Source organism: Lolium rigidum, chromosome 2 (genome assembly GCF_022539505.1).
Source record: "Lolium rigidum isolate FL_2022 chromosome 2, APGP_CSIRO_Lrig_0.1, whole genome shotgun sequence".
NCBI lineage: Eukaryota > Viridiplantae > Streptophyta > Magnoliopsida > Poales > Poaceae > Lolium > Lolium rigidum.
In genome coordinates this window covers 260,391,980-260,418,442 of record NC_061509.1, presented here as the reverse complement: position 1 = coordinate 260,418,442, position 26,463 = coordinate 260,391,980, and the positions used below count along the sequence as shown (strand labels likewise).

General features: G+C 45.7%; 1 protein-coding gene across 1 annotated transcript; it reads left to right on the top strand.

The window, feature by feature from the left end:
- The first annotated feature begins 21,272 nt into the window (after positions 1-21,272).
- LOC124690836 lies at positions 21,273-24,356 on the top strand. The gene is made up of 3 exons (XM_047224165.1): positions 21,273-22,191; positions 22,312-22,546; positions 23,312-24,356. The coding sequence occupies exons 1-3, from the start codon at positions 21,286-21,288 to the stop codon at positions 23,593-23,595; spliced, it is 1,425 nt and encodes a 474-aa protein (XP_047080121.1). The 5' UTR covers positions 21,273-21,285; the 3' UTR covers positions 23,596-24,356.
- The last annotated feature ends 2,107 nt before the right edge of the window (positions 24,357-26,463 follow it).

Below are 26,463 nucleotides of genomic sequence, written 5' to 3'. Positions count from 1 at the left end.
AATCAACAAGCTAGTTTAAGAGGCATACTAGGGACTTCTTGTTGTCTACATATCACACATGTACAAATGTTTCGGTTAATACAATTATAGCATGATATATAAACATTTATCATAAACATAAAGATATAAATAATAACCACTTTATTATTGCCTCTAGGGCATATCTCCTTCAGCAACGCCGGCTATAACCAAATCTTCATGGCTCCAGAAGATATACACAAGACCGCATTCAGAGTACCAGGGTCAGTGGGCTTGTTTGAATATGTAGTCATGACCTTTGGGTTGAAGAATGCTGGTGCAACATACCAAAGAGCCATGAATTATATATTTCATGATCTGATCGGCAAGTTGGTGGAAATCTACATCGATGACGTGGTGGTCAAATCTGTCTCCATGGAGGGACACTTGGATGATTTGCGACGCATCCTAGACCGAACTCGGAAGTTCGGACTGAGAATGAATCCAAAGAAGTGTGCCTTTGGTGTGACGGCCGGTCAGTTCCTAGGTTTTCTGGTTCCTGAACGAGGAATCGAGATTGGCCTGAAAAGTCAAGAGGCAGTGCGTACCATGCAGCCGCCTACCACGAAGAAGGAGCTCCAACGTCTTATCGGCAAGATCAACTTCGCCCGACGATTCATCTCTAACCTATCAGGACGAATTGAGCCGTTCATGGCGTTGGTGAAGATTAAATCTGATGACGAGTTTCACTGGGGGCGGAACGAGCAGCGAGCGTTTGACGAGATTAAGCGGTATCTAACAACGCCGCCTGTGCTAGTTCCACCCCAACAAGACAGGCCGTTCTATATCTACTTATCAGTAGCTGACACATCCATCGCTTCGGTGGTGGTGCAACTCTATGAGGGTGTTGAAAAGGTCGTTTTCTACCTCAGCAGAAGGATGTCGGACGCAGAGACAAGGTATCATGAGGTCGAGAAGCTATGCCTCTGCCTGTTCTTCACCTGCACCAAACTTCATCATATCCTTTTGACGGCTGAGATCATCGTCATATGCAAGTCAGACATGGTCAAGCACATGCTGTCGGCTCCTGTTTTGAAAGGCCGACTTGGTAAGTGGATGTTTGCGTTGTCGGAGTTCGATCTTCGGTATCAGCCTGCGAAAGCAGTCAAGGGACAAGCGTTGGCCGATCTTATAGCTGAACGGATTAATACTAATATAGCAGCACTATCTCGTACGTGCATGGGCTATGTTCTTCGATGGATCGGCTTGTGATGATGGTTGTGGCATCGGCATTCCGCTCGTGTCGCCTCGGGGGCAACATATTCTTTCGCCATCAGGCTATCTACCCCTTGCACCAACAATGTCGCCGAGTATGAGGCGATGCGCAAGGGAATGGAGTTGCTTTTGGAAGCCGGGGCAGAGGCGGTGGAGCTTTTAGGAGACTCGAAGTTGGTGATCTCCCAGCTCACGGATGAATACAAGTGCGAGAGTGAGTCACTCTTTCCATATTGGATGGAATGTCGTGAGCTGATGACACATTTTCGGTACATCAATTTCAATTGGATCCCAAGGTCTCAGAATACCGACGCCAATGATCTCGCGCAGATGGCGTCAGGATACAAGGACATACCAGACGGGTCAGAAGTTCGAGTGCGGTTCCTGGAACAGATGATCGGAGAGCCGATATCTTCAATTATTTGAAGGATTCGCTCGGGGGCACCTAAACGGATAAGGTACAAGGCTATGAAATATGTCCTTATAGGAGATGACATGTTCTACGGGACGTTGGAAGGGTTACTACTCAAATGCCTGGGACCAACTGAGTCTAATCGGCTCTTACATGAGGTGCATGAAGGCGCCCGTGGAACTCACCAATCGGCTCATAAGATGAAGTGGTTAATTAGGCGATCAGGGTTTTATTGGCCCACCATGCTTGAGGACTTCTTCAAGTACTACAAGGGATGCCAAGCGTGTCAGATGTTCGGAAAAATTCAGATGGTACCCGCATCAGCGATGAACCCCATCATCAAGCCTTGGCCATTTAGAGGTTGGGGCATGGATATGATCGGCAAAATCCATCTCGCGTCGAGCAAAGGCCACGAGTGGATTCTGGCCATTGCAGATTATTTCACCAAATGGGTGGAGGCCGTTCCTATGAAGAAGGTAAAATCGGAAGATGTTATCCAATTTGTCAAAGAACATGTCATTCATAGGTTCGGGATTCCCCAAACCATCACGACCGATGGAGGTTCGGTTTTTGTTTCTAAAGAATTCAGAAAGTTATGCGATGACATGGGGATTAAGCTGATCCGATCATCTTCATACTATGCTCAAGCCAACGGGCAAGCCGAAGCATCCAATCAAAGCCTGATCAAGCTGATTAAGAGGAAGATTGACGAGAACCCTAGGGTGTGGCATGAGACATTGTCAGAAGCTTTGTGGGCCTATCGCATGTCATGCCATGGAGCTATAAAGACTTCGCCATACCAGCTTGTCTATGGGCAGGAAGCCGTATTACCTTGGGAAATTACGGCTGGATCGAGACGTGTCACGTTTCAGAATGACTTGACAGCTGAAGAATATGCAGCCCTGATGAGTGACACTATTGAGGATGCAACGGAACTTAGACTTTGGTCGTTGGAGAAGATTAAAGAGAACAAAGGCAGGGTAGCTCGCGCATACAATAAGAAGGTGAGACCAAAGGAGTTTCAAGTTGGTGATTTAGTATGGGAAGCCGTGTTGCCACTAGGAACCAAGGATAAAGCATATGGCAAATGGTCTCCTAATTGGCACGGTCCTTACAAAGTCATCCAGGTTTTGAAGGGCAATGCCTACATGCTTGAACAGTTGGATGGGGTGAAGTTCCCAGTGGCCGTCAATGGCCAGCATCTCAAGAAGTATTTCCCAAGCATGTGGGATGATGGGCAGTGAGATATGGGGGCCGATTTTAAATCGGCCAGTAAAAAAAAATGTACATACAAATCACAGCCGATGCACAGACATCGACTTCAGAATAATAAAAGCCGATGCATTGCTATCGACTCTAGAGGAACAAGCTCAATTGAGCAGGTTAACAGATCGGTTTCGCACCGAGAGATCATGATATCCGAGATGAATCTCCCGGTGGATTTGTCAAGATTTGAGTCTCGCGCGTTTGAGGTTGGAGGATGGTTTGGACATGGATTGGACCTGTTTGACCGTGTGATTAGGCAACTGTTTGGCCTCAAGTCGCGTTTATAGTGCAGGCCGATGCCCTGCCATCGGCTCTTTGTACAGCGACTTCGTTTGACAATCGGCAAAATTGACAAGGAAGCAAAATTAATTGGGGAATATTTTCTTCATTAATAATAGGATTTCTTACAAAGAAAGAGCCGATTGCTCAAGGGAGGAAGAACAAAAGAAAGGTCTATTGACCAATCTGCTACTACTATTAGGCCTACACTAGTAGATCCTAATCTACGGGCCGTCGCTGCCCTCGTCGTCGTCCTCGGAGCTCTCGTCGGCGCTGCTGCCGGCGGGCTCCTCGTCACTGCTCCCGTAGCCCTCTACGGGAGCCTCGTCCTCCTCGTCATCGTCGCTGTCGTCGTCATCCCACCAGGTGCGGAGGCACTTCGCCGGTGGGTAACCCTCGAGGGAGTCGTCGTCGTCGTCTTCCTCCTCCTCTTCCTCGGAGGGGGTGTAATCGTCCCAGGAGAACGAGTCGTCCTCGCTCTCCGATTCCAGTTCCCCATCGGCGAGGAACTGGAGGTCTTCATCTCCGCTGGTCAAGGACTTGTCGTCCTCGGACCAGACGGAGGAGGCGTGGTCCTCCTGGTCCCACTCCTCTGGGGCGTGCTCGTCGTGCGCCGCCATTTGAGCCGCCACCGGATCCCACTCTGGCGTGGGTTCGCGGGAGGAGGAGGAGGAGGAGAAGGTTTGGGAGGAGAGATCCGACGAGGCGGAGGAGGAAGAGGAGGAAGACATTGCTCTGAGACTGGGGTTTTTTGGTGCCGATGGCCAGAACAGAGCAAGGGGATGAAGTAGCGGACTGTTTGGAGCGGTTAAATAAGAGGGGATATAGTGGAGATTCAATACCACAGCAGTTTCCGAGGAAGTGGTGCCCAAAGAAAAAAAAATTTGCCAGGTCACGCGGAGAAGTTGAGGAGGCAAGGCATCATGATGATGGGTACTGCGGCGGTTCTGCTCTGCCACGACATGACCCCACGAAGAAAAAACAGAGTGATTTTGGAATTGTCATTTCCAAAACCAGGGGGCATGTGTTATCACCAGAATTTGACCGGATCAGAGGTGGGCCGCGATTAAGATGGGCTTGAAGAATATATCTGGAAGAAATACATGAATCGGCCTTGTATACAAAGTTTGGGCTAGTTTGCCCGTGTATCTGTAAATATAATAGGATACGTGTCAGGATAGAATTTAGCTCGTGCACGGTTGGGATTATTCCCACGTTAGAAAGTCTACGGACTATAAATATGTATCTAGGGTTATTGAGAAAAACAACAATCACGTTCATCACAAACCAATCTAGGCGCATCGCCAACCCCTTGTTTCGAGGGTTTCTTCCGGGTAAGCATCATGCTGCCTAGATCGCATCTTGCGATCTAGGCAGTACACGTTTATTCGTTGTTCATGCGTTGCTCGTGCTGAAGCCTTGTTGATGGCGAGCAACGTAGTTATCATAGATGTGTTAGGGTTAGCATTGTTTCATCGTATCATATGCTTTCGTCCATGCAACCCTTAGACGTCTAGCCGCCCTTACACCTATCTTAGGTGTAAGGGCGGCACCTCGCTTAATCATTATTTAGTAGATCCGATCCGTTATGATTACTCCTTGTTCTTCAAGGATTAGTTTAATATCTGCATTTTTAGGCCTTACAAACGGGTTGAAGGATCCAGTGGCACGTAGGGTGTAGTTTGCTAGCCCTAGATAAGATGTTCCGGGGATCAACTTCATGTTGGTTTTTAGGCCTTGTCTAGGGTCGGTTTATTATCACCGTGCGTGGCCGCCAGGCTCAATCACGCGTAGGATGTTCCGATTATGTGGTGAAAACTCTAAATCATCGTAGGTCGTTTTAGCTCTATATTGATCAAGCAGGACCACCATGTGATTTTATACCTCATACGGATCATGGGTGGATCGGCTCCTTGAGCCGATTCACAGGACAACCTGAGAGCCGATCGAGGCTCGTATTTAATGTTTACGTGTATGCCATGCAGGAAACTAAGCGAAGCAAATCCATCACTTTCCTGACCAGGTATAGGTCAGGTGGCACCCCCTTGCACCAGCATCGGACGTGCGTGCCGAGTCTTTGCGGGCCGTCGCTCGAGGGACCAGGGCCAGCCGCAGTCCTGGGAGCCTCCCGGCTCTACTGTGTTGCCCGTCGCTGCTCGCCGGTGGGTTTCTGACCGCAACAAGAATGTATCATAGGCTACATCCAGAAGAAAAAAACATAATTTTTTTGAAAGTATGAATTCGTATTTTGGATAAAAATATGACCCATGTAGCTCAGACTCCACTTGAGTTTCGAGTCCAACTCACAATAAAGTAGCAATATGGGACAAAACCGTAGTCCCACCTCTCGCCATGCATAAATTGGCCAAGTAGGCCTCGCGAATTTGTAATACTTATTGAAATAAGATACTGGGTTGGTGTCACTTTGGCAAAAAAAAATGGGTATCTTGATGACCTAGTACGGTGGATATGATGAAGTATGTACCACAAGGGACATCTATAATTTATGCAATGATTATAAGCAGGAAGCAGTTGCCGCTGGTGATGCCCAAACGGACTTAGTAAAATGATGACGCGACAGGAGTGAGATCCATTTTTTTTCCTTCAAGTACTTGGTTGATCGAGAGGGGCATCTAAAAGGATTGTCCTAGGCCGATAGTCAATCCCGAGTGACTACGAAGATTTTGGCGACGTTGTTGTTTGTTTCTGATAGCCCGTACATAACCAATAAGTACAATCTTCCCAATGTATCGTTTGTTGGGCTGAATCACCAACTCAGCACTGTTATTTTTTGGGTATGGTATTATGGCTCACGACAGGCGAAGCATACGAGTGGATGTTGCGGACCTTTTCTGAAGCAATGGCCATAGGCACCCAATATATAGGACCACTGATCTGGCAATACGGATAGTAATCAGGCCGGGTGGTTTGACACGGTTCATAGGCTGTGGGTGTAGCACATTCAAGAAAGCATTGTACATCATCTACAGACGACTCGGTTAAGGAAGACTTCGGATTTTTCATATATGATCGCTCTTTCATACAACAACATTAGAACAAATGATAGATTTCTCTTAAAGAAATAAAGTAACTATTGAGGAGTCGTGGTTGCATCAGATGTATAAGCTCGTTCCAAGTGATCCAAATGAAGCACATCCACTAGATTAGCAGCAAGGTAGATCTACCAAAGGCATGCCAATTTCTTTTCCACATGTAACTTGACTGAATCATGTGGTACCCGCAGCCCTCCCTCGTGGAGCTCTGGAAGGGTTGCACATATTACCAACGTTCCCGAGTAGGTCGGCACACATCCGGAAGACGGTGTCCGTAAGAGAGCCCTCTTGGTGATGAATGCGAAGTGCGGGCAACTTCTTGTGCACGAGCTATTGTCATAAAGGTTAGCGTTGTTGGCGTGGCGCGATGTTACCCTTTTGCGTGGTGACAAGGCGGCAGGGTGAGCTAGGCTATAGAGCTGAGGAAGAGCACGAGCGGGCGGGCTCGCTGCCTTGGAGTGGCAGCCGATGCCGCAACGTGATGGCCAGATACACACATGTTGCCCGCGATGAGCGCATTGGCGAATGGTGAGCTCATCGCAGTTCTCCCGCTTCGGCCACCTCACGTGGAGCCGCCGCTCCCCGCCCAAAGAAGATGAGCGGCCCAGATCTAGAATGGTGGCGCCTGTGTTGCCTTGGTGCATTTTCCTGCTTTCCACCACTACCTCACCCGAGTGGATGCCCTTCTCAGCCAAACAACCACGTCCCTTTGATACGTCTCCGACGTATCGATAATTTCTTATGATCCATGCCATATTATTGATGATACCTACATGTTTTATGCACACTTTATGTCATATTCGTGCATTTTCTGGAACTAACATATTAACAAGATGCTGAAGTGCCAGTTGCTGTTTTCTGCTGTTTTTGGTTTCAGAAATCCTAGTAACGAAATATTCTCGGAATTGGACGAAATCAAGTCCTAGGGGCCTATTTTGCCACGAACCTTCCACAAGACCGAAAGGGATACGAAGTGGGGCGGCGAGGCGCCGCCACCATAGGGCCGCGCGGCCAAGGGGGGGCCGCGCCGCCCTATGGTGTGGGCCCCTCGTCAGCCCTCCGACTCCGCCCTTCCGCCTACTTAAAGCCTCCGTCGCGAAACCCCTGAGGCGAAAAAACGACGATACGGAAAACCTTCCGGAGACGCCGCCGCCAATCCCATCTCGGGGGATTCCGGAGATCTCCTCCGGCACCCTGCCGGAGAGGGGATTCATCTCCCGGAGGACTCTACACCGCCATGGTCGCCTCCGGAGTGATGAGTGAGTAGTTCACCCCTAGACTATGGGTCCATAGCAGTAGCTAGATGGTTGTCTTCTCCTCATTGTGCTTCATTGTTGGATCTTGTGAGCTGCCTAACATGATCAAGATCATCTATCCGTAATACTCTATGTTGTGTTTGTCGGGATCCGATGGATAGAGAATACCATGTTATGTTAATTATCAAGTTATTACATATGTGTTGTTTATGATCTTGCATGCTCTCCGTTATTAGTAGAGGCTCTGGCCAAGTTTTTGCTCTTAACTCCAAGAGGGAGTATTTATGCTCGATAGTGGGTTCATGCCCGCATTGACACCTAGGACAGAGTGATGAAAAGTTCTAAGGTTGTGTTGTGCTTGTTGCCACTAGGGATAAAACATTGGCGCTATGTCCGAGGATGTAGTTGTTGATTACATTACGCACCATACTTAATGCAATTGTGCGTTGCTTTGCAACTTAATACTTGGAAGGGGTTCGGACGATAACCTGAAGGTGGACTTTTTAGGCATAGATGCGGTTGGATGGCGGTCTATGTACTTTGTCGTAATGCCCAATTAAATCTCACTATACTTATCATGACATGTATGTGCATTGTTATGCCCTCTCTATTTGTCAATTGCCCGACCGTAATTTGTTCACCCAACATGCTTTATCTTATGGGAGAGACACCTCTAGTGAACTGTGGACCCCGGTCCATTCTTTTAATACTTGAAATACAAATCTGCTGCAATACTTGTTTTTACTGTTTTCTCTCGCAAACAATCATCTTCCACACAATACGGTTAATCCTTTGTTACAGCAAGCCGGTGAGATTGACAACCTCACCTGTTTCGTTGGGGCAAAGTACTTTGGTTGTGTTGTGCGGGTTCCACGTTGGCGCCGGAATCTCCGGTGTTGCGCCGCACTACATCCCGCCGCCATCAACCTTCAACGTGCTTCTTGGCTCCTCCTGGTTCGATAAACCTTGGTTTCTTTCCGAGGGAAAACTTGCTGCTGTGCGCATCATACCTTCCTCTTGGGGTTCCCCAACGAACGTGTGAAATACACGCCATCAAGCATATTTTCTGGCGCCGTTGCCGGGGAGATCAAGACACGCTGCAAGGGGAGTCTCCACTTCCCAATCTCTTTACTTTGTTTTTGTCTTGCTTTATTTTATTTACTACTTTGTTTGCTGCATTATATCAAAACACAAAAAATTAGTTGCTAGCTTTACCTTATTTACTGTCTTGCACTCTATATTAAAAACACACAAAAAATTAGTTACTTGCATTTACTTTATCTAGTTTGCTTTATTTACTATTGCTAAAATGGGTACTGTTGAGAATACTAAGTTGTGTGATTTCACTAGTTAAGCATAATGGAAAACAACAAAAATATGAGAGATCTTTATGAACTTTATCTTGAATTAGGACATGATGTATTTGAAGAGAGAATTAAAAAACCCATGGAACTTTATATGCATGCTAATGGGAATGTTATTACTATGGATGCTTTGAACACCATTGTTGCTAATGCTATGGAAAATTCTAAGCTTGGGGAAGCTGGCTCCGATGAGCATGATCTTTTTAGTCCCCCAAGCATTGAGGAGAAAATTTTCTTTTATGATTACAATATGCCTCCTATATATGATGATAGCCACTTTGTTGAATTTGCTCCCACTACAACTAATAAAATTGATTACGCTTACGTGGAGAGTAATAATTTTATGCATGAGACTCATGATAAGAATGCTTTATATGATAGTTATAATGTTGAGTTTGCTCATGATGCTACTGAAAGTTATTATGAGAGAGGAAAATATGGTTGTAGAAATTTTCATGTTACTAAAATGCCTCTCTATGTGCTGAAATTTTTGAAGCTACACTTGTTCTATCTTCCTATGATTGTTACTTTGCTCCTCATGAACTTGTTTATTTACAAGATTCCTATGCATAGGAAGCATGTTAGACTTAAATGTGTTTCGAACTTGCCTCTTGATGCTCTCTTTTGCTTCAAATACTATTTCTTGCGACTGCATCATTAAAACTGCTGAGCCCATCTTAATGGCTATAAAGAAAGAACTTCTTGGGAGATAACCCATGTGTTATTTTGCTACAGTACTTGGTTTTTATTTTGAGTCTTGGAAGTTGTTTAATACTGTAGCAACCTCTCCTTATCTTAGTTTTATGTTTTGTTGTGCCAAGTAAAGTCTTTGATAGTAAAGTAAGTACTAGATTTGGATTACTGCGCAGTTCCAGATTTCTTTGCTGTCACGAATCTGGGTCTACCTCCCTGTAGGTAGCTCAGAAAATTAAGCCAATTTACGTGCGTGATCCTCAGATATGTACGCAACTTTCATTAAATTTGGGCATTTTCATTTGAGCAAGTCTGGTGCCCTAATAAAATCCATCTTTACGGACTGTTCTGTTTTGACAGATTCTGCCTTTTATTTCACATTGCCTCTTTTGCTATGTTGGATGAATTTCTTTGATCCATTAATGTCCAGTAGCTTTATGCAATGTCCAGAAGTGTTAAGAATGATTGTGTCACCTCTGAACATGTTAATTTTTATTATGCACTAACCCTCTAATGAGTTGTTTCGAGTTTGGTGTGGAGGAAGTTTTCAAGGATCAAGAGAGGAGTATGATGCAATATGATCAAGGAGAGTGAAAGCTCTAAGCTTGGGGATGCCCCGGTGGTTCACCCCTGCATATTCTAAGAAGACTCAAGCGTCTAAGCTTGGGGATGCCCAAGGCATCCCCTTCTTCATCGACAACATTATCGGGTTCCTCCCCTGAAACTATATTTTTATTCCGTCACATCTTATGCACTTTGCTTGGAGCGTCGGTTTGTTTTTGTTTTTGTTTTGTTTGAATAAAATGGATCCTAGCATTCAATTTATGGGAGAGAGACACGCTCCGCTGTAGCATATGGACAAGTATGTCCTTAGGCTCTACTCATAGTATTCATGGCGAAGTTTCTTCTTCGTTAAATTGTTATATGGTTGGAATTGGAAAATACTACATGTAGTAACTCTAAAAATGTCTTGGATAATTTGATACTTGGCAATTGTTGTGCTCATGTTTAAGCTCTTGCATCATATACTTTGCACCCATTAATGAAGAAACACTTAGAGCTTGCTAATTTGGTTTGCATATTTGGTTTCTCTAGAGTCTAGATAATATCTAGTATTGAGTTTTGAACAACAAGGAAGACGGTGTAGAGTCTTATAATGTTTACAATATGTCTTTTATGTGAGTTTTGCTGCACCGTTCATCCTTGTGTTTGTTTCAAATAACCTTGCTAACCTTAACCTTGTATCGAGAGGGAATACTTCTCATGCATCCAAAATCCTTGAGCCAACCACTATGCCATTTGTGTCCACCATACCTACCTACTACATGGTATTTATCCGCCATTCCAAAGTAAATTGCTTGAGTGCTACCTTTAAAATTCCATCATTCACCTTTGCAATATATAGCTCATGGGACAAATAGCTTAAAAACTATTGTGGTATTGAATATGTACTTATGCACTTTATCTCTTATTAAGTTGCTTGTTGTGCGATAACCATGCTTCGGGGACGCCATCAACTATTCTTTGTTGAATATCATGTGAGTTGCTATGCATGTCCGTCTTGTCCGAAGTAAGAGAGATCTACCACCTTAATGGTTGGAGCATGCATATTGTTAGAGAAGAACATTGGGCCGCTAACTAAAGCCATGAATCATGGTGGAAGTTTCAGTTTTGGACATATATCCTCAATCTCATATGAGAATAATAATTGTTGTCACATGCTTATGCATTAAAGAGGAGTCCATTATCCGTTGTCCATGTTGTCCCGGTATGGATGTCTAAGTTGAGAATAATCAAAAGCGAGAAATCCAAAATGCGAGCTTTCTCCTTAGACCTTTGTACATGCGGCATGGAGGTACCCCATTGTGACACTTGGTTAAAGCATGTGCATTGCAAATATCCGGTAGTCCAAGCTAATTAGGACAAGGTGCGGGCACTATTAGTATACTATGCATGAGGCTTGCAACTTGTAAGATATAACTTTCATAACTCATATGCTTTATTACTACCGTTGACAAAATTGTTTCATGTTTTCAAAATAAAAGCTCTAGCACAAATATAGCAATCGATGCTTTCCTATTTGAAGGACCATTCTTTTTACTTTTATGTTGAGTCAGTTCACCTATCTCTCTCCATCTCAAGAAGCAAACACTTGTGTGAACTGTGCATTGATTCCTACATACTTGCATATTGCATTTGTTATATTACTCTATGTTGACAATTATCCATGAGATATACATGTTACAAGTTGAAAGCAACCGCTGAAACTTAATCTTCCTTTGTGTTGCTTCAATGCCTTTACTTTGATTTATTGCTTTATGAGTTAACTCTTATGCAAGACTTATTGATGCTTGTCTTGAAGTACTATTCATGAAAAGTCTTTGCTTTATGATTCACTTGTTTACTCATGTCATTACCATTGTTTTGATCGCTGCATCCACTACATATGTTTACAAATAGTATGATCAAGGTTATGATGGCATGTCACTTCAGAAATTATCTTTGTTATCGTTTTACCTGCTCGGGACGAGCAGAACTAAGCTTGGGATGCTTGATACGGCTCCGACGTATCGATAATTTCTTATGATCCATGCCATATTATTGATGATACCTACATGTTTTATGCACACTTTATGTCATATTCGTGCATTTTCTGGAACTAACCTATTAACAAGATGCCGAAGTGCTAGTTGCTTGTTTTCTCGCTGTTTTTGGTTTAGAAATCCTAGTAACGAAATATTCTCGGAATTGGACGAAATCAAGTCCCAGGGGCCTATTTTGCCACGAACCTTCCAGAAGACCGAAAGGGATACGAAGTGGGGCGACGAGGCGCCGCCACCATAGGGCCGCGCGGCCAAGGGGGGCCCGCGCCGCCCTATGGTGTGGGCCCCTCGTCAGCCCTCCGACTCCGCCCTTCCGCCTACTTAAAGCCTCCGTCGCGAAATCCCTGAGGCGAAAAAACGACGATATGGAAAACCTTCCAGAGACGCCGCCGCCGCCAATCCCATCTCAGGGGATTCTGGAGATCTCCTCCGGCACCCTGCCGGAGAGGGGATTCATCTCCCGGAGGACTCTACACCGCCATGGTCGCCTCCGGAGTGATGAGTGAGTAGTTCACCCCTAGACTATGGGTCCATAGCAGTAGCTAGATGGTTGTCTTCTCCTCATTGTGCTTCATTGTTGGATCTTGTGAGCTGCCTAACATGATCAAGATCATCTATCTGTAATACTCTATGTTGTGTTTGTCGGGATCCGATGGATAGAGAATACCATGTTATGTTAATTATCAAGTTATTACATATGTGTTGTTTATGATCTTGCATGCTCTCCGTTATTAGTAGAGGCTCTGGCCAAGTTTTTGCTCTTAACTCCAAGAGGGAGTATTTATGCTCGATAGTGGGTTCATGCCTGCATTGACACCTGGGACGATGATGAGAAAGTTCTAAGGTTGTGTTGTGCTTGTTGCCACTAGGGATAAAACATTGGCGCTATGTCCGAGGATGTAGTTGTTGATTACATTACGCACCATACTTAATGCAATTGTCTGTTGCTTTGCAACTTAATACTGGAAGGGGTTCGGACGATAACTCTGAAGGTGGACTTTTTAGGCATAGATGCGGTTGGATGGCGGTCTATGTACTTTGTCGTAATGCCCAATTAAATCTCACTATACTTATCATGACATGTATGTGCATTGTTATGCCCTCTCTATTTGTCAATTGCCCGACCGTAATTTGTTCACCCAACATGCTTTTATCTTATGGGAGAGACACCTCTAGTGAACTGTGGACCCCGGTCCATTCTTTTAATACTGAAATACAAATCTGCTTGCAATACTTGTTTTTACTGTTTTCTCTCGCAAACAATCATCTTCCACACAATACGGTTAATCCTTTGTTACAGCAAGCCGGTGAGATTGACAACCTCACTTTGTTTCGTTGGGGCAAAGTACTTTGGTTGTGTTGTGCAGGTTCCACGTTGGCGCCGGAATCTCTGGTGTTGCGCCGCACTACATCCCGCCGCCATCAACCTTCAACGTGCTTCTTGGCTCCTCCTGGTTCGATAAACCTTGGTTTCTTTCTGAGGAAAAACTTGCTGTTGTGCGCATCATACCTTCCTCTTGGGGTTCCCCAACGAACGTGTGAAATACACGCCATCACCCTTCACCGCGGAGGAGGAGGAGGACATGCCCCGCATCCGCAACTGCGCTTCCATGGTCAGCGATTTAGGAGTAAGATAAGAATCTGTAATTTCCCATGTCGGCACTTATTTCTGTGTACTTCTGTACTTTTCTAGTACTAATAATTTTTTCACTGTTGGGCTAAACTGGTTGGACAATTCCTAAATTGCAACAATAGTAAAACTTGAATACTTTTATATGACTATTCCATGCTGAAACTTTGTGTGACCTATGAATCATGAATTTTTTGCAAAAGAGACCACCCTGCCAATTTATTAACAAAAAGGACCACATGTGAGTGCAATTAACAAAAAAATCCACCTTCTCAGTGGCGGCAGCGCCCCCAGGCGACATGTTAGGCGTCGAGCAGCGTCATACGTCACGTGTCGCCTGGGGCACTACCGCCACTAACAAGCTGCAATACTTCTATATTGTTTTTAATATATAAAAAATGAACGTATGCATTGATTGATGCAGAGATGGAGCAAACCGCTTTTCAGAATAGAAATGTATTATGTGTCTATTGCCCGTACAAATAATAAAGCATAGCAAAGATACCTTTTTTACGTGAAAACTGAGAAAACCAATGCATTCACTATTCTACTGCTTATAAATTGGACCCTAGACCCGAAGCCACGAGAAAGATGTGAATCCTAGGAGAGGCAATATCTAATTCGATAATGGAGACGTATCAAGCGTTGAGTGAAGTTATACACTGGAGGTAGTTCTGTAATCTGTTCAATTAGTGAACATTATGCTCCAGATAATGGTCTTCTCTACTTTTCTGGGAGCGAGAGGTATCAGGATTCCGCGCCGGCGAGAGACTCGAACGTGGACAAAATGCTATGCAAAAGAAAACCTGCAATAGTGAGAAACACACAACATCAAAACAGCACCAGAAGAAGCAGGCTAGCATTTTGAGCCCTCAGACCCCACCCCCTCTCCAGGCTATTGACGATTCAGGACTTAGAAACATGCTCCATCACCCACCAGGACCAAATCATTCACCTCCAGGTCCTTGCCAAGTCTTCTGCTGTGATCAGCATTGGGCCAAAACCTCAAAACCTGCAATAGTATCTTGCTGGTCCATACCAACTGTCAATAGTATCCTTGTCACTGACGATCTGGCTATGAGTCGCTTGTCACTATTCACGCTGACTATTAGATTCCATGTCACGTTGTCACAAGTTGTTCTTAGCTAACGAATAATGTTTATCCTGATCGTCATTGATAGAGTGTAATTTGTGTTGGACATCCGAATTTTGTCCGTCGGTTTATTTTGCGCACTGGCGTTCATGTTTTCTTTGAACGTCACTGGTTGTGATTTTTAAATTTTAAAAATAATCTCATATTTATCATTTAAATATATTCTATGGTAGGTTATGTACAAAATCAGATGTTTCATACGTATACAAATTCAGAAATACACCAGAATTACTTACTCCGTTCCTTACTATACAACGTTTTAGCTTGCTAATAAGCTTGCTAAGCTAGCTAATTAAGCTTACTAAAACGAGCTTATAGAAAAACATAGGAAGTAGCAATTTGTAACTTAACTGTTTACATCCATAAGTTGAGTTTGTAGCTCAACAATGGTCCTCATCTTCATGTGGCAAATTGGTCAACTCCTAAATAAAGAATAAAATAAAGTATTAAGCACCACAACTTTAAATTGATCCTCTATATTCAGTCCTGGGAAATGGATCTTTAGCATAGAGAAGAGACTCGTAACATTTTTTGTCTGTAATGAACAAGATTCAGGTTTAATAGGCAATAATCCATGTTAAGACTTTGTGTGACCCTGAGTTGCAATTAGCTATAATATTTCTATTTTCTCGACAAAACAAAGAAGCTGTGTGCATTGATCGACCCAGAGGTGGGGTAGAGCCCTTTTTTTGAGAAAAAAAAGATGAATTAACTATCCATTGCCCGTATAATAAACAATAAAGCATAGCAAAGATATTCTCCAAGGGGAAAACAGATAAAAGCCGAAGTGTTCACTGTTCTACTGCTTATAAATTGGAACCCAGAGCCATGAGAAGGAAGTGATTCAGAGGAGAGGCAATATCTAATATCAATACTCACCCGTTAAGTGAAATTGTACACTGTAGGTAGTTGTCTGTTCGATTAGTGGACATTCTGCTCCAAGTAACCTTCTTCTGGACTTTTTGGACTGAGAGGTATCAGGATTCCGCGCCGACGACACCATGGACACAAAGAAAACGCGGATAAGATGCTCGGTTCTGTACAGAAGAAAGAAAGCACCGGAAATTATGAAAATACCCCCATAAGTTCGATGCGAGGTCCTCCTCTTTTGCGGCGGTGCAGCGACCTAACCCTGGTCCGCACCGGCGAGCCGACCAACCTATCATTGGTGGAGGCGGCGCGACGACCTCCCGCTGGAAGCTGCACGACCAGTTCCGCGCCGGCAGCTGGACGACGAACTACTAGTGGTAGTCGTCGGGTCAGCGGCGCAACGAGCTCGCCCTTGCGGTGGCAACACGACTACTCCCGCGTCTCATGGTTTAGCTCCACTACCTGCTTGTTGTTCCTTCTTCTAGAATTTAAATTCAGACAGAAGCTATTGCTGCCGTGGAGTAGGTTAGTTCTATAGTTGCTAATGCAGTTCACTCCTTAAAATGCTTGGTCAGTCGAACGGGAATTTTTGGCTCTCGGATGATGACAACGCAACCTATATGCACCAAAAAAATTAGTAACTTCAAATAAAGTTAAAAATATTCAAAAATTCTGGGGAATCAAAGATGATTAAGCATTGTTCTCGTGTAAAAAATGTTTTGCGAAAAGATGATTTTTGTGAATTCAGGGAAAAAGTATTATGATGAATATAACGTGAATAGTTCATATACATGATGTTTCATGTCTGCTTCTTTGATCCAAGAAATAAGAAAATTCATTCCATGGCAAATTTTCTTTGTACGAATACGATATATAGCTATCTTTCTTTCTAGGAAAAAAAATCGATTTTTTACCTTTTTTATTACTGAATATTTTCACATATATTTTCTCCATCTTATTTAATTTGACTTAGATTTGGTATAAAGTTGTATTAAATCCGAGTCAATTAAAAGAAACTGAAGACATGTGCACTGATCGACATGAAAGAAAAGAACGAACAGGTAAGTAACATGGGCCCATGCGCACCCATGCGTTTATTCCGACTGTTTGGTTTCGGAGGGAGCGTCACGAAGCTCTGTTCTGTCTGTCTTGCCATACAGTGGCTTTGGTCCTGGGTGAAGTCAGAGGCGGAAAATATCATGATGGCTGGATTGGGAGTTCTAGCAATGGAGGTCAAAGTCTATGCGAAGTTCAGAGTCCTTCCATTCAGGATGAAAATCCAAGGTCTGGCCTTAATTAGTTGTGCATGGAAATAACCTTGTTGAAGACATTGTTTTGAATGCGCAGACTATCTTCAGGGTGAAAACCTAAGATCTTTGATTGGGCGACGACGGTGTTGGTGCACCGTTCCTTTCTTGGAGGCGTCGCTTTTGAAGAGTCTGAAGTTCATGTGTTGTTATGGTGGTGGTTGTATTGTTGTTGCTAGGGCCGGAATGTTGTGGCAGAGCATTTTTAGCTTCTTTTTTAGCTGTGTGTATCCCTATTCTCATTAGGATGGTACGTTGTTGTTGTAGAGGGTGGGCGTAAAGTAAAATGGGCCTGAGTTTGGGGAAAACCGTTCGAGTTTAGGCCTGCTTTGTCTCTAAGAGCATCCCCACTCGTCTCCCCGACGAGGCCCCCGAGCAACGGTTTTCCCATCCGGACGGCGTAATTCGTCCCAGTCGCGCCCCCGGTTCCTCGATTTCGTCCGGATTCGAGCCTAAATTCATCCGGCGAGCCCACGCCAACCCCGATCCCCCGAGGCGCGCTCGGGGACTCCGGACGAGTGAAAGCGGGGAAGGGCCCGATCTATCGGCGACTCGACACACGAACCCCACCGCCACCTCGCTCAAAATCTCCCCCACCCCTCGTGTCTCTCTCGCCGCCGGCACCACCCCGCCGGCTTGTTGCCCAGATTCCGCCGTCCCTCCTTCCCCACCTGCCTATATTCCGCCGTCTTTCGACGACGGCCTATCTGGCTGCTCCTCCGCCGGCCTGTTTTCCGACGACGGCCTACTCCTCGTCGTTTGCGGCTCGGGTTGCCTCGATCACGCCCGTCAGGTGTTCGTCCATTTGCCTCGCCGGTCATGGACTCGGACGAAGAGGAGGAGCAGATGTTCGTCGAGCTTATGCGAGAAGAAATGGCAGCCGCTGCCCAAGACGAGGAGCACATGCTCATCCTCGGTTGCTTATCAAGCCTGTACGCCGGGGTGGCAACTGGTCGACGTGGTGGGTCGGCACCAGGTCGCCGGAAGTGCAAGCCAAGACAACGAATGGAGGGCTACTGCATGTTGTACGCCGACTACTTCGCCGACAATCCATTGCACGGTGAGACTGTTTTCGAGCGTCGTTTCGAGGATGAGCGAAAGCTATTTACGCAAATTGTGTATGCCATCCGAGACTTTGACCCCTACTTCGGATGCAAAGCGGATTGCACCGGCTTGGTTGGATTTTCGTCATCTGCAGAAGTGCATAGTGGCTATGAGGATGCTGGCGTATGGAGCTCCCGGTGATGGTGCAGATGACTATCTTCGGATGGCGGAGTCCACCGCCCTTGATTGTTTCTACCGGTTCTGCGGGGCCGTCATAGCAGTGTTCGGGGACTTTTACTTGAGATCACCCACTGTCGAAGACACTCAGAGGATCCTTGCAACAAATGAAGCTAGGGGTTTTCCAGGGATTCTTGGAAGCATTGACTGCATGCATTGGAAATGGAAGAACTGTCCGTTTGCGTGGCAGGAAATGTACAAAGGTCACAAAAACGGCTGCACCTTGTGATACTTGAAGCGGTGGCTACCCATGATCTCTGGATTTGGCACTCTTTCTTTGGTATGCCTGGATCCAACAATGACATCAACGTCCTAAAGCTGCTCCCGATCTTTTCCAAGCTTGTTGAGGGTCATGCCCCCCGGTGAACTATGTGATCAATGGTCGGCACTACAACAAAGGATACTACCTTGCAGACGGTATCTATCCAAAGTGGGCAACATTTGTGAAGACTATCTCGAAACCTAGCACCCCCAAACTTTGCGAGTTTGTCAAGAAATAAGAAGCTCGCCGAAAAGACGTCGAGCGTGCATTTGGTGTCCTCCAGCGGAGATTTGCTGTCGTCCGGTTCCCCGCTATGACTTGGTTGAAAGATCAGATGTGGGAGGTGATGAATTGTTGTGTGTGCTTACACAATATGATTATTGAAAATGAGCGAAAACATCCGGTTCCTCTGGCTGAGCAACAAGCACCATATGAGAGAGAGGGTCCTCTTGCACAGCGTAATCACCAGGTGCCGACATCATGGTCCGCCTTCATTGCTATGCGCCGGGAGATTCGAGACTCTACAATGCATCAACAGTACCGCAAGATGATCCGGTGGAGCACATATGGGCGCTCCGAGGCAACGCCAACGCCGACGCCAACTAGTCTGTCTTAATTTGTTTCAAAACTTGTGAAATTGTGTGCTTCATTTGTTTCAGCACTTGGTAAACATTGTACTGATTATCGCCGAATTTGTTTCAGCAATTTTCTGACTCTTGTTGACCGAACTTGTGAAATTTTATGTCGAATTTATTTGAAATATGTTAAATGGTCGAGGTTGGGGGTTTCCTGCCGGGGGACGGCTGGAACTTCGGCGCTCCTTAGGCCAAATTTTTCTCCAATCCGAACGAAAATTTCGTCGAATTTGAGGGTGGGAAGCACCTAACCAATTTCCCCATCCGCCTATGGACTCTGGTCGCTTCCCCTCACGCACGCCGCCCTCCTCGAACAGCTGCAGCCGCGCACATCCAGCTCAGGTCCGCCGCCGGCCGCCGCAGCGCAGCCTCCGCATCTTGAGCAGCTCCGCCCCGGCCTCCAGCTCCGAGCGCGCTCCGCCGGTGATGGACAAGGAAGAAGAGCTTGAATGGACAGCAGCACAGGCTGTGGAGGAAGAACCGAAGAAACAGAGGCAGCAGCGCAGGCGGCGGCGATGGAGGAAGCACAGTCTTCCGGAAATCACAAACGGTCCAGCAGGTTAATTCCCCCCTTTCTACTGATTGTGAATTTGTGATGTACTGATGTCTAGTGTATGATGTATGATGTAGCCGAACACAGATCACTCAAATTTCGATTTCAATTTCGATGTCGCAGGACACTCCACGATGAACTGAAGAAATATTATTTGATCTACAGTCAAGTTGATTCGATTGATCTGCTAATGTTGAAGGTGTTTGCACCGTGGTCGGTCTGAACGATGGGCAAAACCGGTCGCCGGTCTCACGGCGAACTCGCCGTCACTCGCTCGCGTGTCTCCCGGCTGATTCGCCGTCACTCGCTCGCCGAGGTGGGCATCGCGTCGCTCTTCAAGCATCTACCTTCTTCTTTTCCCCGGCGGCGCCCTGTTCCTGTTCAATCCGAACGAGGCAATCATCAAGATTCCACCGATCCCCAAACCTAGTCTAATCCGAAACGGAAGGGAGGGCCTGGGTACTCGTTGTATCATCATAGAGAAAAAGCCGATTCCACCGCCCCCCAAACCAAAATCCTCCCACTTGCGGAGCAACTTTATCTTCCCACGGCCAAGCTTCGAATCCCTAGCTTGCAGGAGAGAGCTATGGTGTTGGGGACCCGGAACGTCGACCGCACCGACGGCGGCGGCAACGACAGAGGCGACACCAGCTACATTGGCAGTGGCCTGTTCACCCGCCTCCGCCGCCTCGTCAGCGAGCCACCCCGCGTATGCAAGCCACGCATCTACAGGAGGGGTAATGAGGAGGACGTCAATCTTGGGTTCCCCGACGGCACGGACTTGTACGAGATGATTTCGGAGCTTCTCGCCACAATTCAGACCTGCTACCAGCAGGCGAAGGTCACCGACGCCACTGGCTTCTGTTTCGGTCTCTTAGACCCCATATCCAACATCATCGTCAACACCCTCATTGAGAATGCTCTCGTCGAGACAGAGGAAGATGATGACCAGGCCACTTCTCTGTGGCATGGACGACAGACTGATGATCAGGTCGAGGACCGGGACATGAACCAGCGGTCGCTCAACGGCCTCTTCGCCTTCCTGGCCGGCCTCTTCCCCCACCTCAGCGACCGGAAGGCCCTGTGGTACCTCCACAAGGCCAAGGCTGACCCTCTCGTCGCCGCCCGCATCATCATCAAGCACCGCCGGATGGACCACAGCTTCAGGTTTGGTTCCGATGTTACCGTGGCAGCCGTCGAAACGGCTCTGCGCTGCGCCGCCGCTGCCGCGGACCACCCCAATCCAAAGAGGTTCCTCACAGGGTGGAGGATACTTTCACCAAGTCTGAAGAAGCTTGCCCCCGCCGCTGCGCACCGCCCCAACCCAAAGCGGCTCCTTACAGGGTGGAGGATACTTTCACCATGTCTGAATAAGCTTGCTGCCATGCTGTCAGCTCCTGACGTGACCTCCAACTTGTTTGCGTTCATCCCGACCATGGAGTCGCTGCTCAAGGAACAACCACACACACAAGTTTTCGACCTCAGCGGATCCTGGGACCTAGCATCTTCTCGCCTCGACACTCTCAACCCAGACCTCGGAGGGGTGGTGTATCCTGGTCGGACGACCATGAGGCGTATGCTTCTCACCACCATCCATGGATACTACCTGCAGGCACTTGCCAGGCTGCCCAGGGACCAGCTCTGCTCTCAGCGCCTGCTCTACAGCATGATGCACCACGGCCACTGCTTCGGCCCGCTTGACCCCGTTTCCAACATCATCTTCAATACCATCTGGTATAGTTCAGCCTGCCCGCTTCCCTCATCGATAGAAAATTCTAAGATGGACATGGTCAGCACCAGCGCCCTCCTTCGGATTTCCGTCAGGTCCTTCTACGGCCTCGTCTCCTTCCTGTGCACCCGCTACGACGCCCTCACCGTTGATCGAGCCATGCATCATCTGATGGAGGCTGGGGCTGACCTGCGAATCGCCGATCCCAACTTCCATGGTAATAACCACGCTGCTGGAGGACACGTTCCGTCTGCCACCGTCCAAGAGGCCTATGCTGCTGCGGCTGCTGCGGCTGCTGGCGCATGCCACTCACAACGTCAAGCGCACATTGTGCTTCTCCGACAATCTTCTCTGATTTCACGGATGGGCTCCATTTATCTCAAGGGCAGTGGCCCGCTCTCCAGTGATGCTGTTGACCGCCTCTCCAGTACTGCACGACACTTGTCCTCAAGCCACTTCCAAGGTCTACTGCTGCCACTGCCAGAAACCAGGGTGTTGGATAGGTTGACATACAACAGGGTAAATCAACTGAGAATCAGCTTCTGGAACCAGCATGCTAGAGCTGTCAGAATGGTGGAATCTGCAATCGATATGTACAACAGTCAACCTGGGGTTAGCTTCTTTAATTTGCTGCTCGCTTTTTCTCAATCATCTCACCTGCAAAACAATATAGTATATGATTTTTTTGGGTGTTATGAGCTATTCTGAATTAATTTTCTTTATCTTGTGAAGGTACCCAAATATGAACTTCATGTTATCTGCGGTGTCAATGAGTATGTACATGGCCCTGAGTACATCACTGGCAACTTTCGGAAATATCATCATTCCCATATCAATTTCCTCGCCACATGCAAAGAAAGCCAATCTGCTGCTGCTCTTCCAGTTCTCTTCTTTGCCCAGTGGAGCAACCATGGCACCAAAGAGGAGTGCTTCTGCTGCCCTGTTGGTGTGCCACCTCTGAACTCGGGTATGCTCTTGTTTTGTCCATTGGGATTTCATCGTTTTCACCAAGCAGATAGTTCTCTGTTATTAGGTTTTCTATTCCACATTTATCTTTGGATAACTAACTGCATGACCTAAGGAACCTCCTCCAAATAATTTTGATGTTTCCACTAAGATGTCTTGTAATAACAGAACAGCTAGTCTCCCTAGTCATTTATGCTTCATTTATTTGGGTTTGCTATTTCTTGGAAAAATTAATAACCGGTTGCGCTGCTCTTCCCATGTCTTTATATGCATGTCTCAAGTGTATGTCTTCAGAGTAGTAACTTTGTCACTGTCATTTAGTACTATATAACATTATGATTGGGAAATGCACTTTGGCTCATAGGAGCATATACTCCCATTATGTGAATCCACATTTTAAAGTATTAAAAAATTCTAAACTAAATTTTTACATGTACATCTAAACATTTTATGTTGGTACACAAGTTTTCAAAAGAAAAAACATTTTTCTGTGGCTCCTGTAAAAAAGACAAATTTTAATGCTGTAACACGACTACGTACAGGACATTTTTTTGTCTTTTTTGTACACACCACACAAAATGTTATTTTTCCACGAAAACTTGTGAACGAACATAGGATGTCACAATGTATAAGAAAATTTTTATGTCAGATTTTTTTGACATTTCTAAAATTGTTTTTTATTATTTTCTATAATGGGTGCATATGCACGCGTGTGCCAAAATGCCACCTCCATTATGATTTGACTTCTTTTAATTGTATATGGCAGAACAAGTCCGTTGTCTTTACTGTGAATTCGAAGGGAGCAGGATTGTGCATCCTGCAAACGAGAGTTTCCACGGCCGTGACATTGAGTTTGAGAAGATGTTGTCCGGACGACTCTATTCAGGAAGCTACAGCAACAACTGCATCATCGTACATAGCTGCTCCTTGACCTTTTGGGTAGATGGTCTGGCAGACGACTCCATTTACTCTGTTGACCGTATTGATGATGATGATAAAGAAGATGGGATGCTCTCAGTGGACTTCCAAAGAAGGATAAGGTTAACGTAATATTATCAGATAGTACGGCCACCGAGCAGTGTGTTGATTCTGCCCCCAGATTTAGCTAGTATGCTAAATACTTGTCTCCGAGCAAGAAGTATTTGCAAAATGCTCTGATTATTTCCCACTAATGGTCTAATGTCCTCGTTCTGGTTGGATTTGGAAAATAGGATCTGCTGCTACTGTCGGTGTCATTGTTGGGCTTGTTTAACCTGTGAACATACAGGAAGCTGTCAAGTCACTATGCCTTTTTTCATATCATTGCAAGTGCAGTCTGATCCTAACGTAATATATAATGCTTCTGTGGGAAAAGAATTAGCATGAGTTCTTAACCAAAGCGTCCTGCACCTAAGGTGGCAGGTTCACCAACTTAGTCAGTTCAAAACCCGGAGACTTATCTAGGCCCGATATATCACTCAATCCCTTATTATGGGAACACCCACATCTCCTAGTATGGTGCGTGACCTGCAACCGTCCTGATTACCATATTTACCTTGCTAATCTCTTGCTTTTAGTATTATTTTACCAAATCGATTGGCAGTCCCCTTAGTTAACAAAATTCAAATGCAGATCCATAGAGGTTAATTTCCTGTGGATATCTCTTTCTTAAGTGTCTATTTCCTCTTGTATTTTAATTTTGTGTAACTGAATATTTACATACTTATCTCCAATCTATATTTGAGGAGAGGGATGGACATATTATTTTGTCCAGCCACGCCATATATACAGGGCTTTTCCTATGTAGGTGATGTGAACTACTCGTACATTGTTTTGGCTTGGTCTTCATTTTGCTCAATGTTTGTGTGATTCACTCATGACAATGCATTTTATTGACCTATGATTTTCCGAGCTGCCGAATATTCCAATCATCGTATCTACACAGGACGATGTAGCGACATGGTATGAATTTGAAAGGCCTAGTTCCACGTGTGCACCCACGTAGGAAATTGCAGTGTCCTTGCTCTTGCAGAGATGCTCTTGACAAATAAGTACCCTGTTAGAAGTTGGTTCAGTTTCTCTCTATCAAAGAGGCTTGGAAGTTAGTAGCAGTAAAAAATCTAGCAAAAATGGTCTCTGGTCGCTGAGCTCATGTCTGAGTGCAAGTCAATGCACTTCAGGTAACCAATCCTTTGTGGACATTTCCACGCATACCCATTGTATTCGATAAAATACATCTACGGGCCAAAGATAACAGTTGATTTGTTCAGTAATATATCCTCCATGAGTAAGAATCAAGAATTATCATTCCAATTCCACAGTACTGTAGTGTTATTAATTTCTGCATTTACTGGAAGACCCTAATATATAGGGTGCAATCTTCAGTTGCAGTGAAATAAATTGTTGTCATGCAGGCCCGGGTGTATATATATCGCTGATCTGCATTTTTGGGCGGGAAACAAGATCTAATAACATTGTATTTATTAGGCTCAAAACATAGGAAGCATGGCAACAAGTTACCTTTTCATTTCTTTGTATGTGTACAGTTTTGGGATCTCTAATTTTTTTGTAATGTCAATTGATTGTCAAGCAGGAACGATACTATGCATATGGAAGAGGTAACTTCTTCAATCCTCCATGAATTAAACATTCTCTCACAGTATAATATATAAGTGCTGAACTGCATTTTTTGTTGCTTACCTCAAAATCTGAGCCAACCCAGTAGCAAGAGATTCAAATTTCTGAAAATGGCTTTTTTGTCACCTGGTTGTTTGGTTGTTTTGTTTGTAGTATGATATTGCCATCTTTCAAAATTTATTTTGTATTCGCCTAATCATGCTGCGATGAAGTATCAAACTAAAGAAGGCTTCGTAAAGAGCAGGGTTTTTATGAACCTACGACGGTGGAGAGGGCACTAGACTGAGCACTGAAATATGCTCAGCTCATGTTATACATGCTGTCTCCTTTGTTCCCGATAAGTGGTTTTTGAATAAATGAGTGATAGCTGTTGCTAGCCCACACGACATGTGTGTTCAAAATCTTGTGATAATTCAATTTCGTTGTTTCTTGTCCATAGATGATTTTTCAATACGAACTATTCTAACTTTGTCTACTTCCCACTTTGATTTTAAGTAGATAGCTTGATTTAGAAACCCTTTCTTGCTGCTTGATCCTTAGACTCATAGTGGTTGCATTTCTTCTTAACCATATATCCTTCATCTTAGTCGTTCTATGAGCGAAATGATCAATTTTGCAACTGCAAAATATTGGAATCGACATTGGAAAACCAAGAGACAAATTACGAGAGCTGAGAAAACTCTCAAAAGATCTGGCAAGTGACTATATATCCTTAACAGGCGCACTCTATAGAATTGCTGCTTTGCCTGGAAGTCAGGTTGTTGTAAGTACAATTTGTTCAGTGCATTTGACTGTCAGGGAGGTTAAGCAGAAAATAACAAGGTGGAAAAAATGACGAGGGGCTATTGTTGAGTAACATATTGTATAGATATAGGTCCCCGTGTTTTCTCAGGGTTGTACCTGTAATTGTACATGTGTCCGCCTATATATATACGAGCAGCCGGCCCTATTGGTGCTGTGCAATCTCCAATACCCTTCTCTACATGGTATCAGAGACCCTTCGGGTCCTGACCTAGCCGCCGCCCCTCCTCCTCCTTAGGGCGCCGCCGCCCCTCCCCAACCCTAGCCGCCGCCCTCCTCCCCTAGGGCGCTGCCGGCCCTCCCCACCACCACCGCTTCCGCCATCCACCCTAGCCGTCGCCCCCTCCTCTCTAGGGCGCCGCCGGCCCTCCCCACTTCCAACCCTAGCCGCCGCCCTTCTCATCTAGGGCGCCGCCGGCCCTCCCCGCTGCTTCCGCCATGGCGCGCTTCGACTCCTCCTCCGGCTCCGGCAGCAGCAACCCCTTCGCCGGCCCCTCCGTC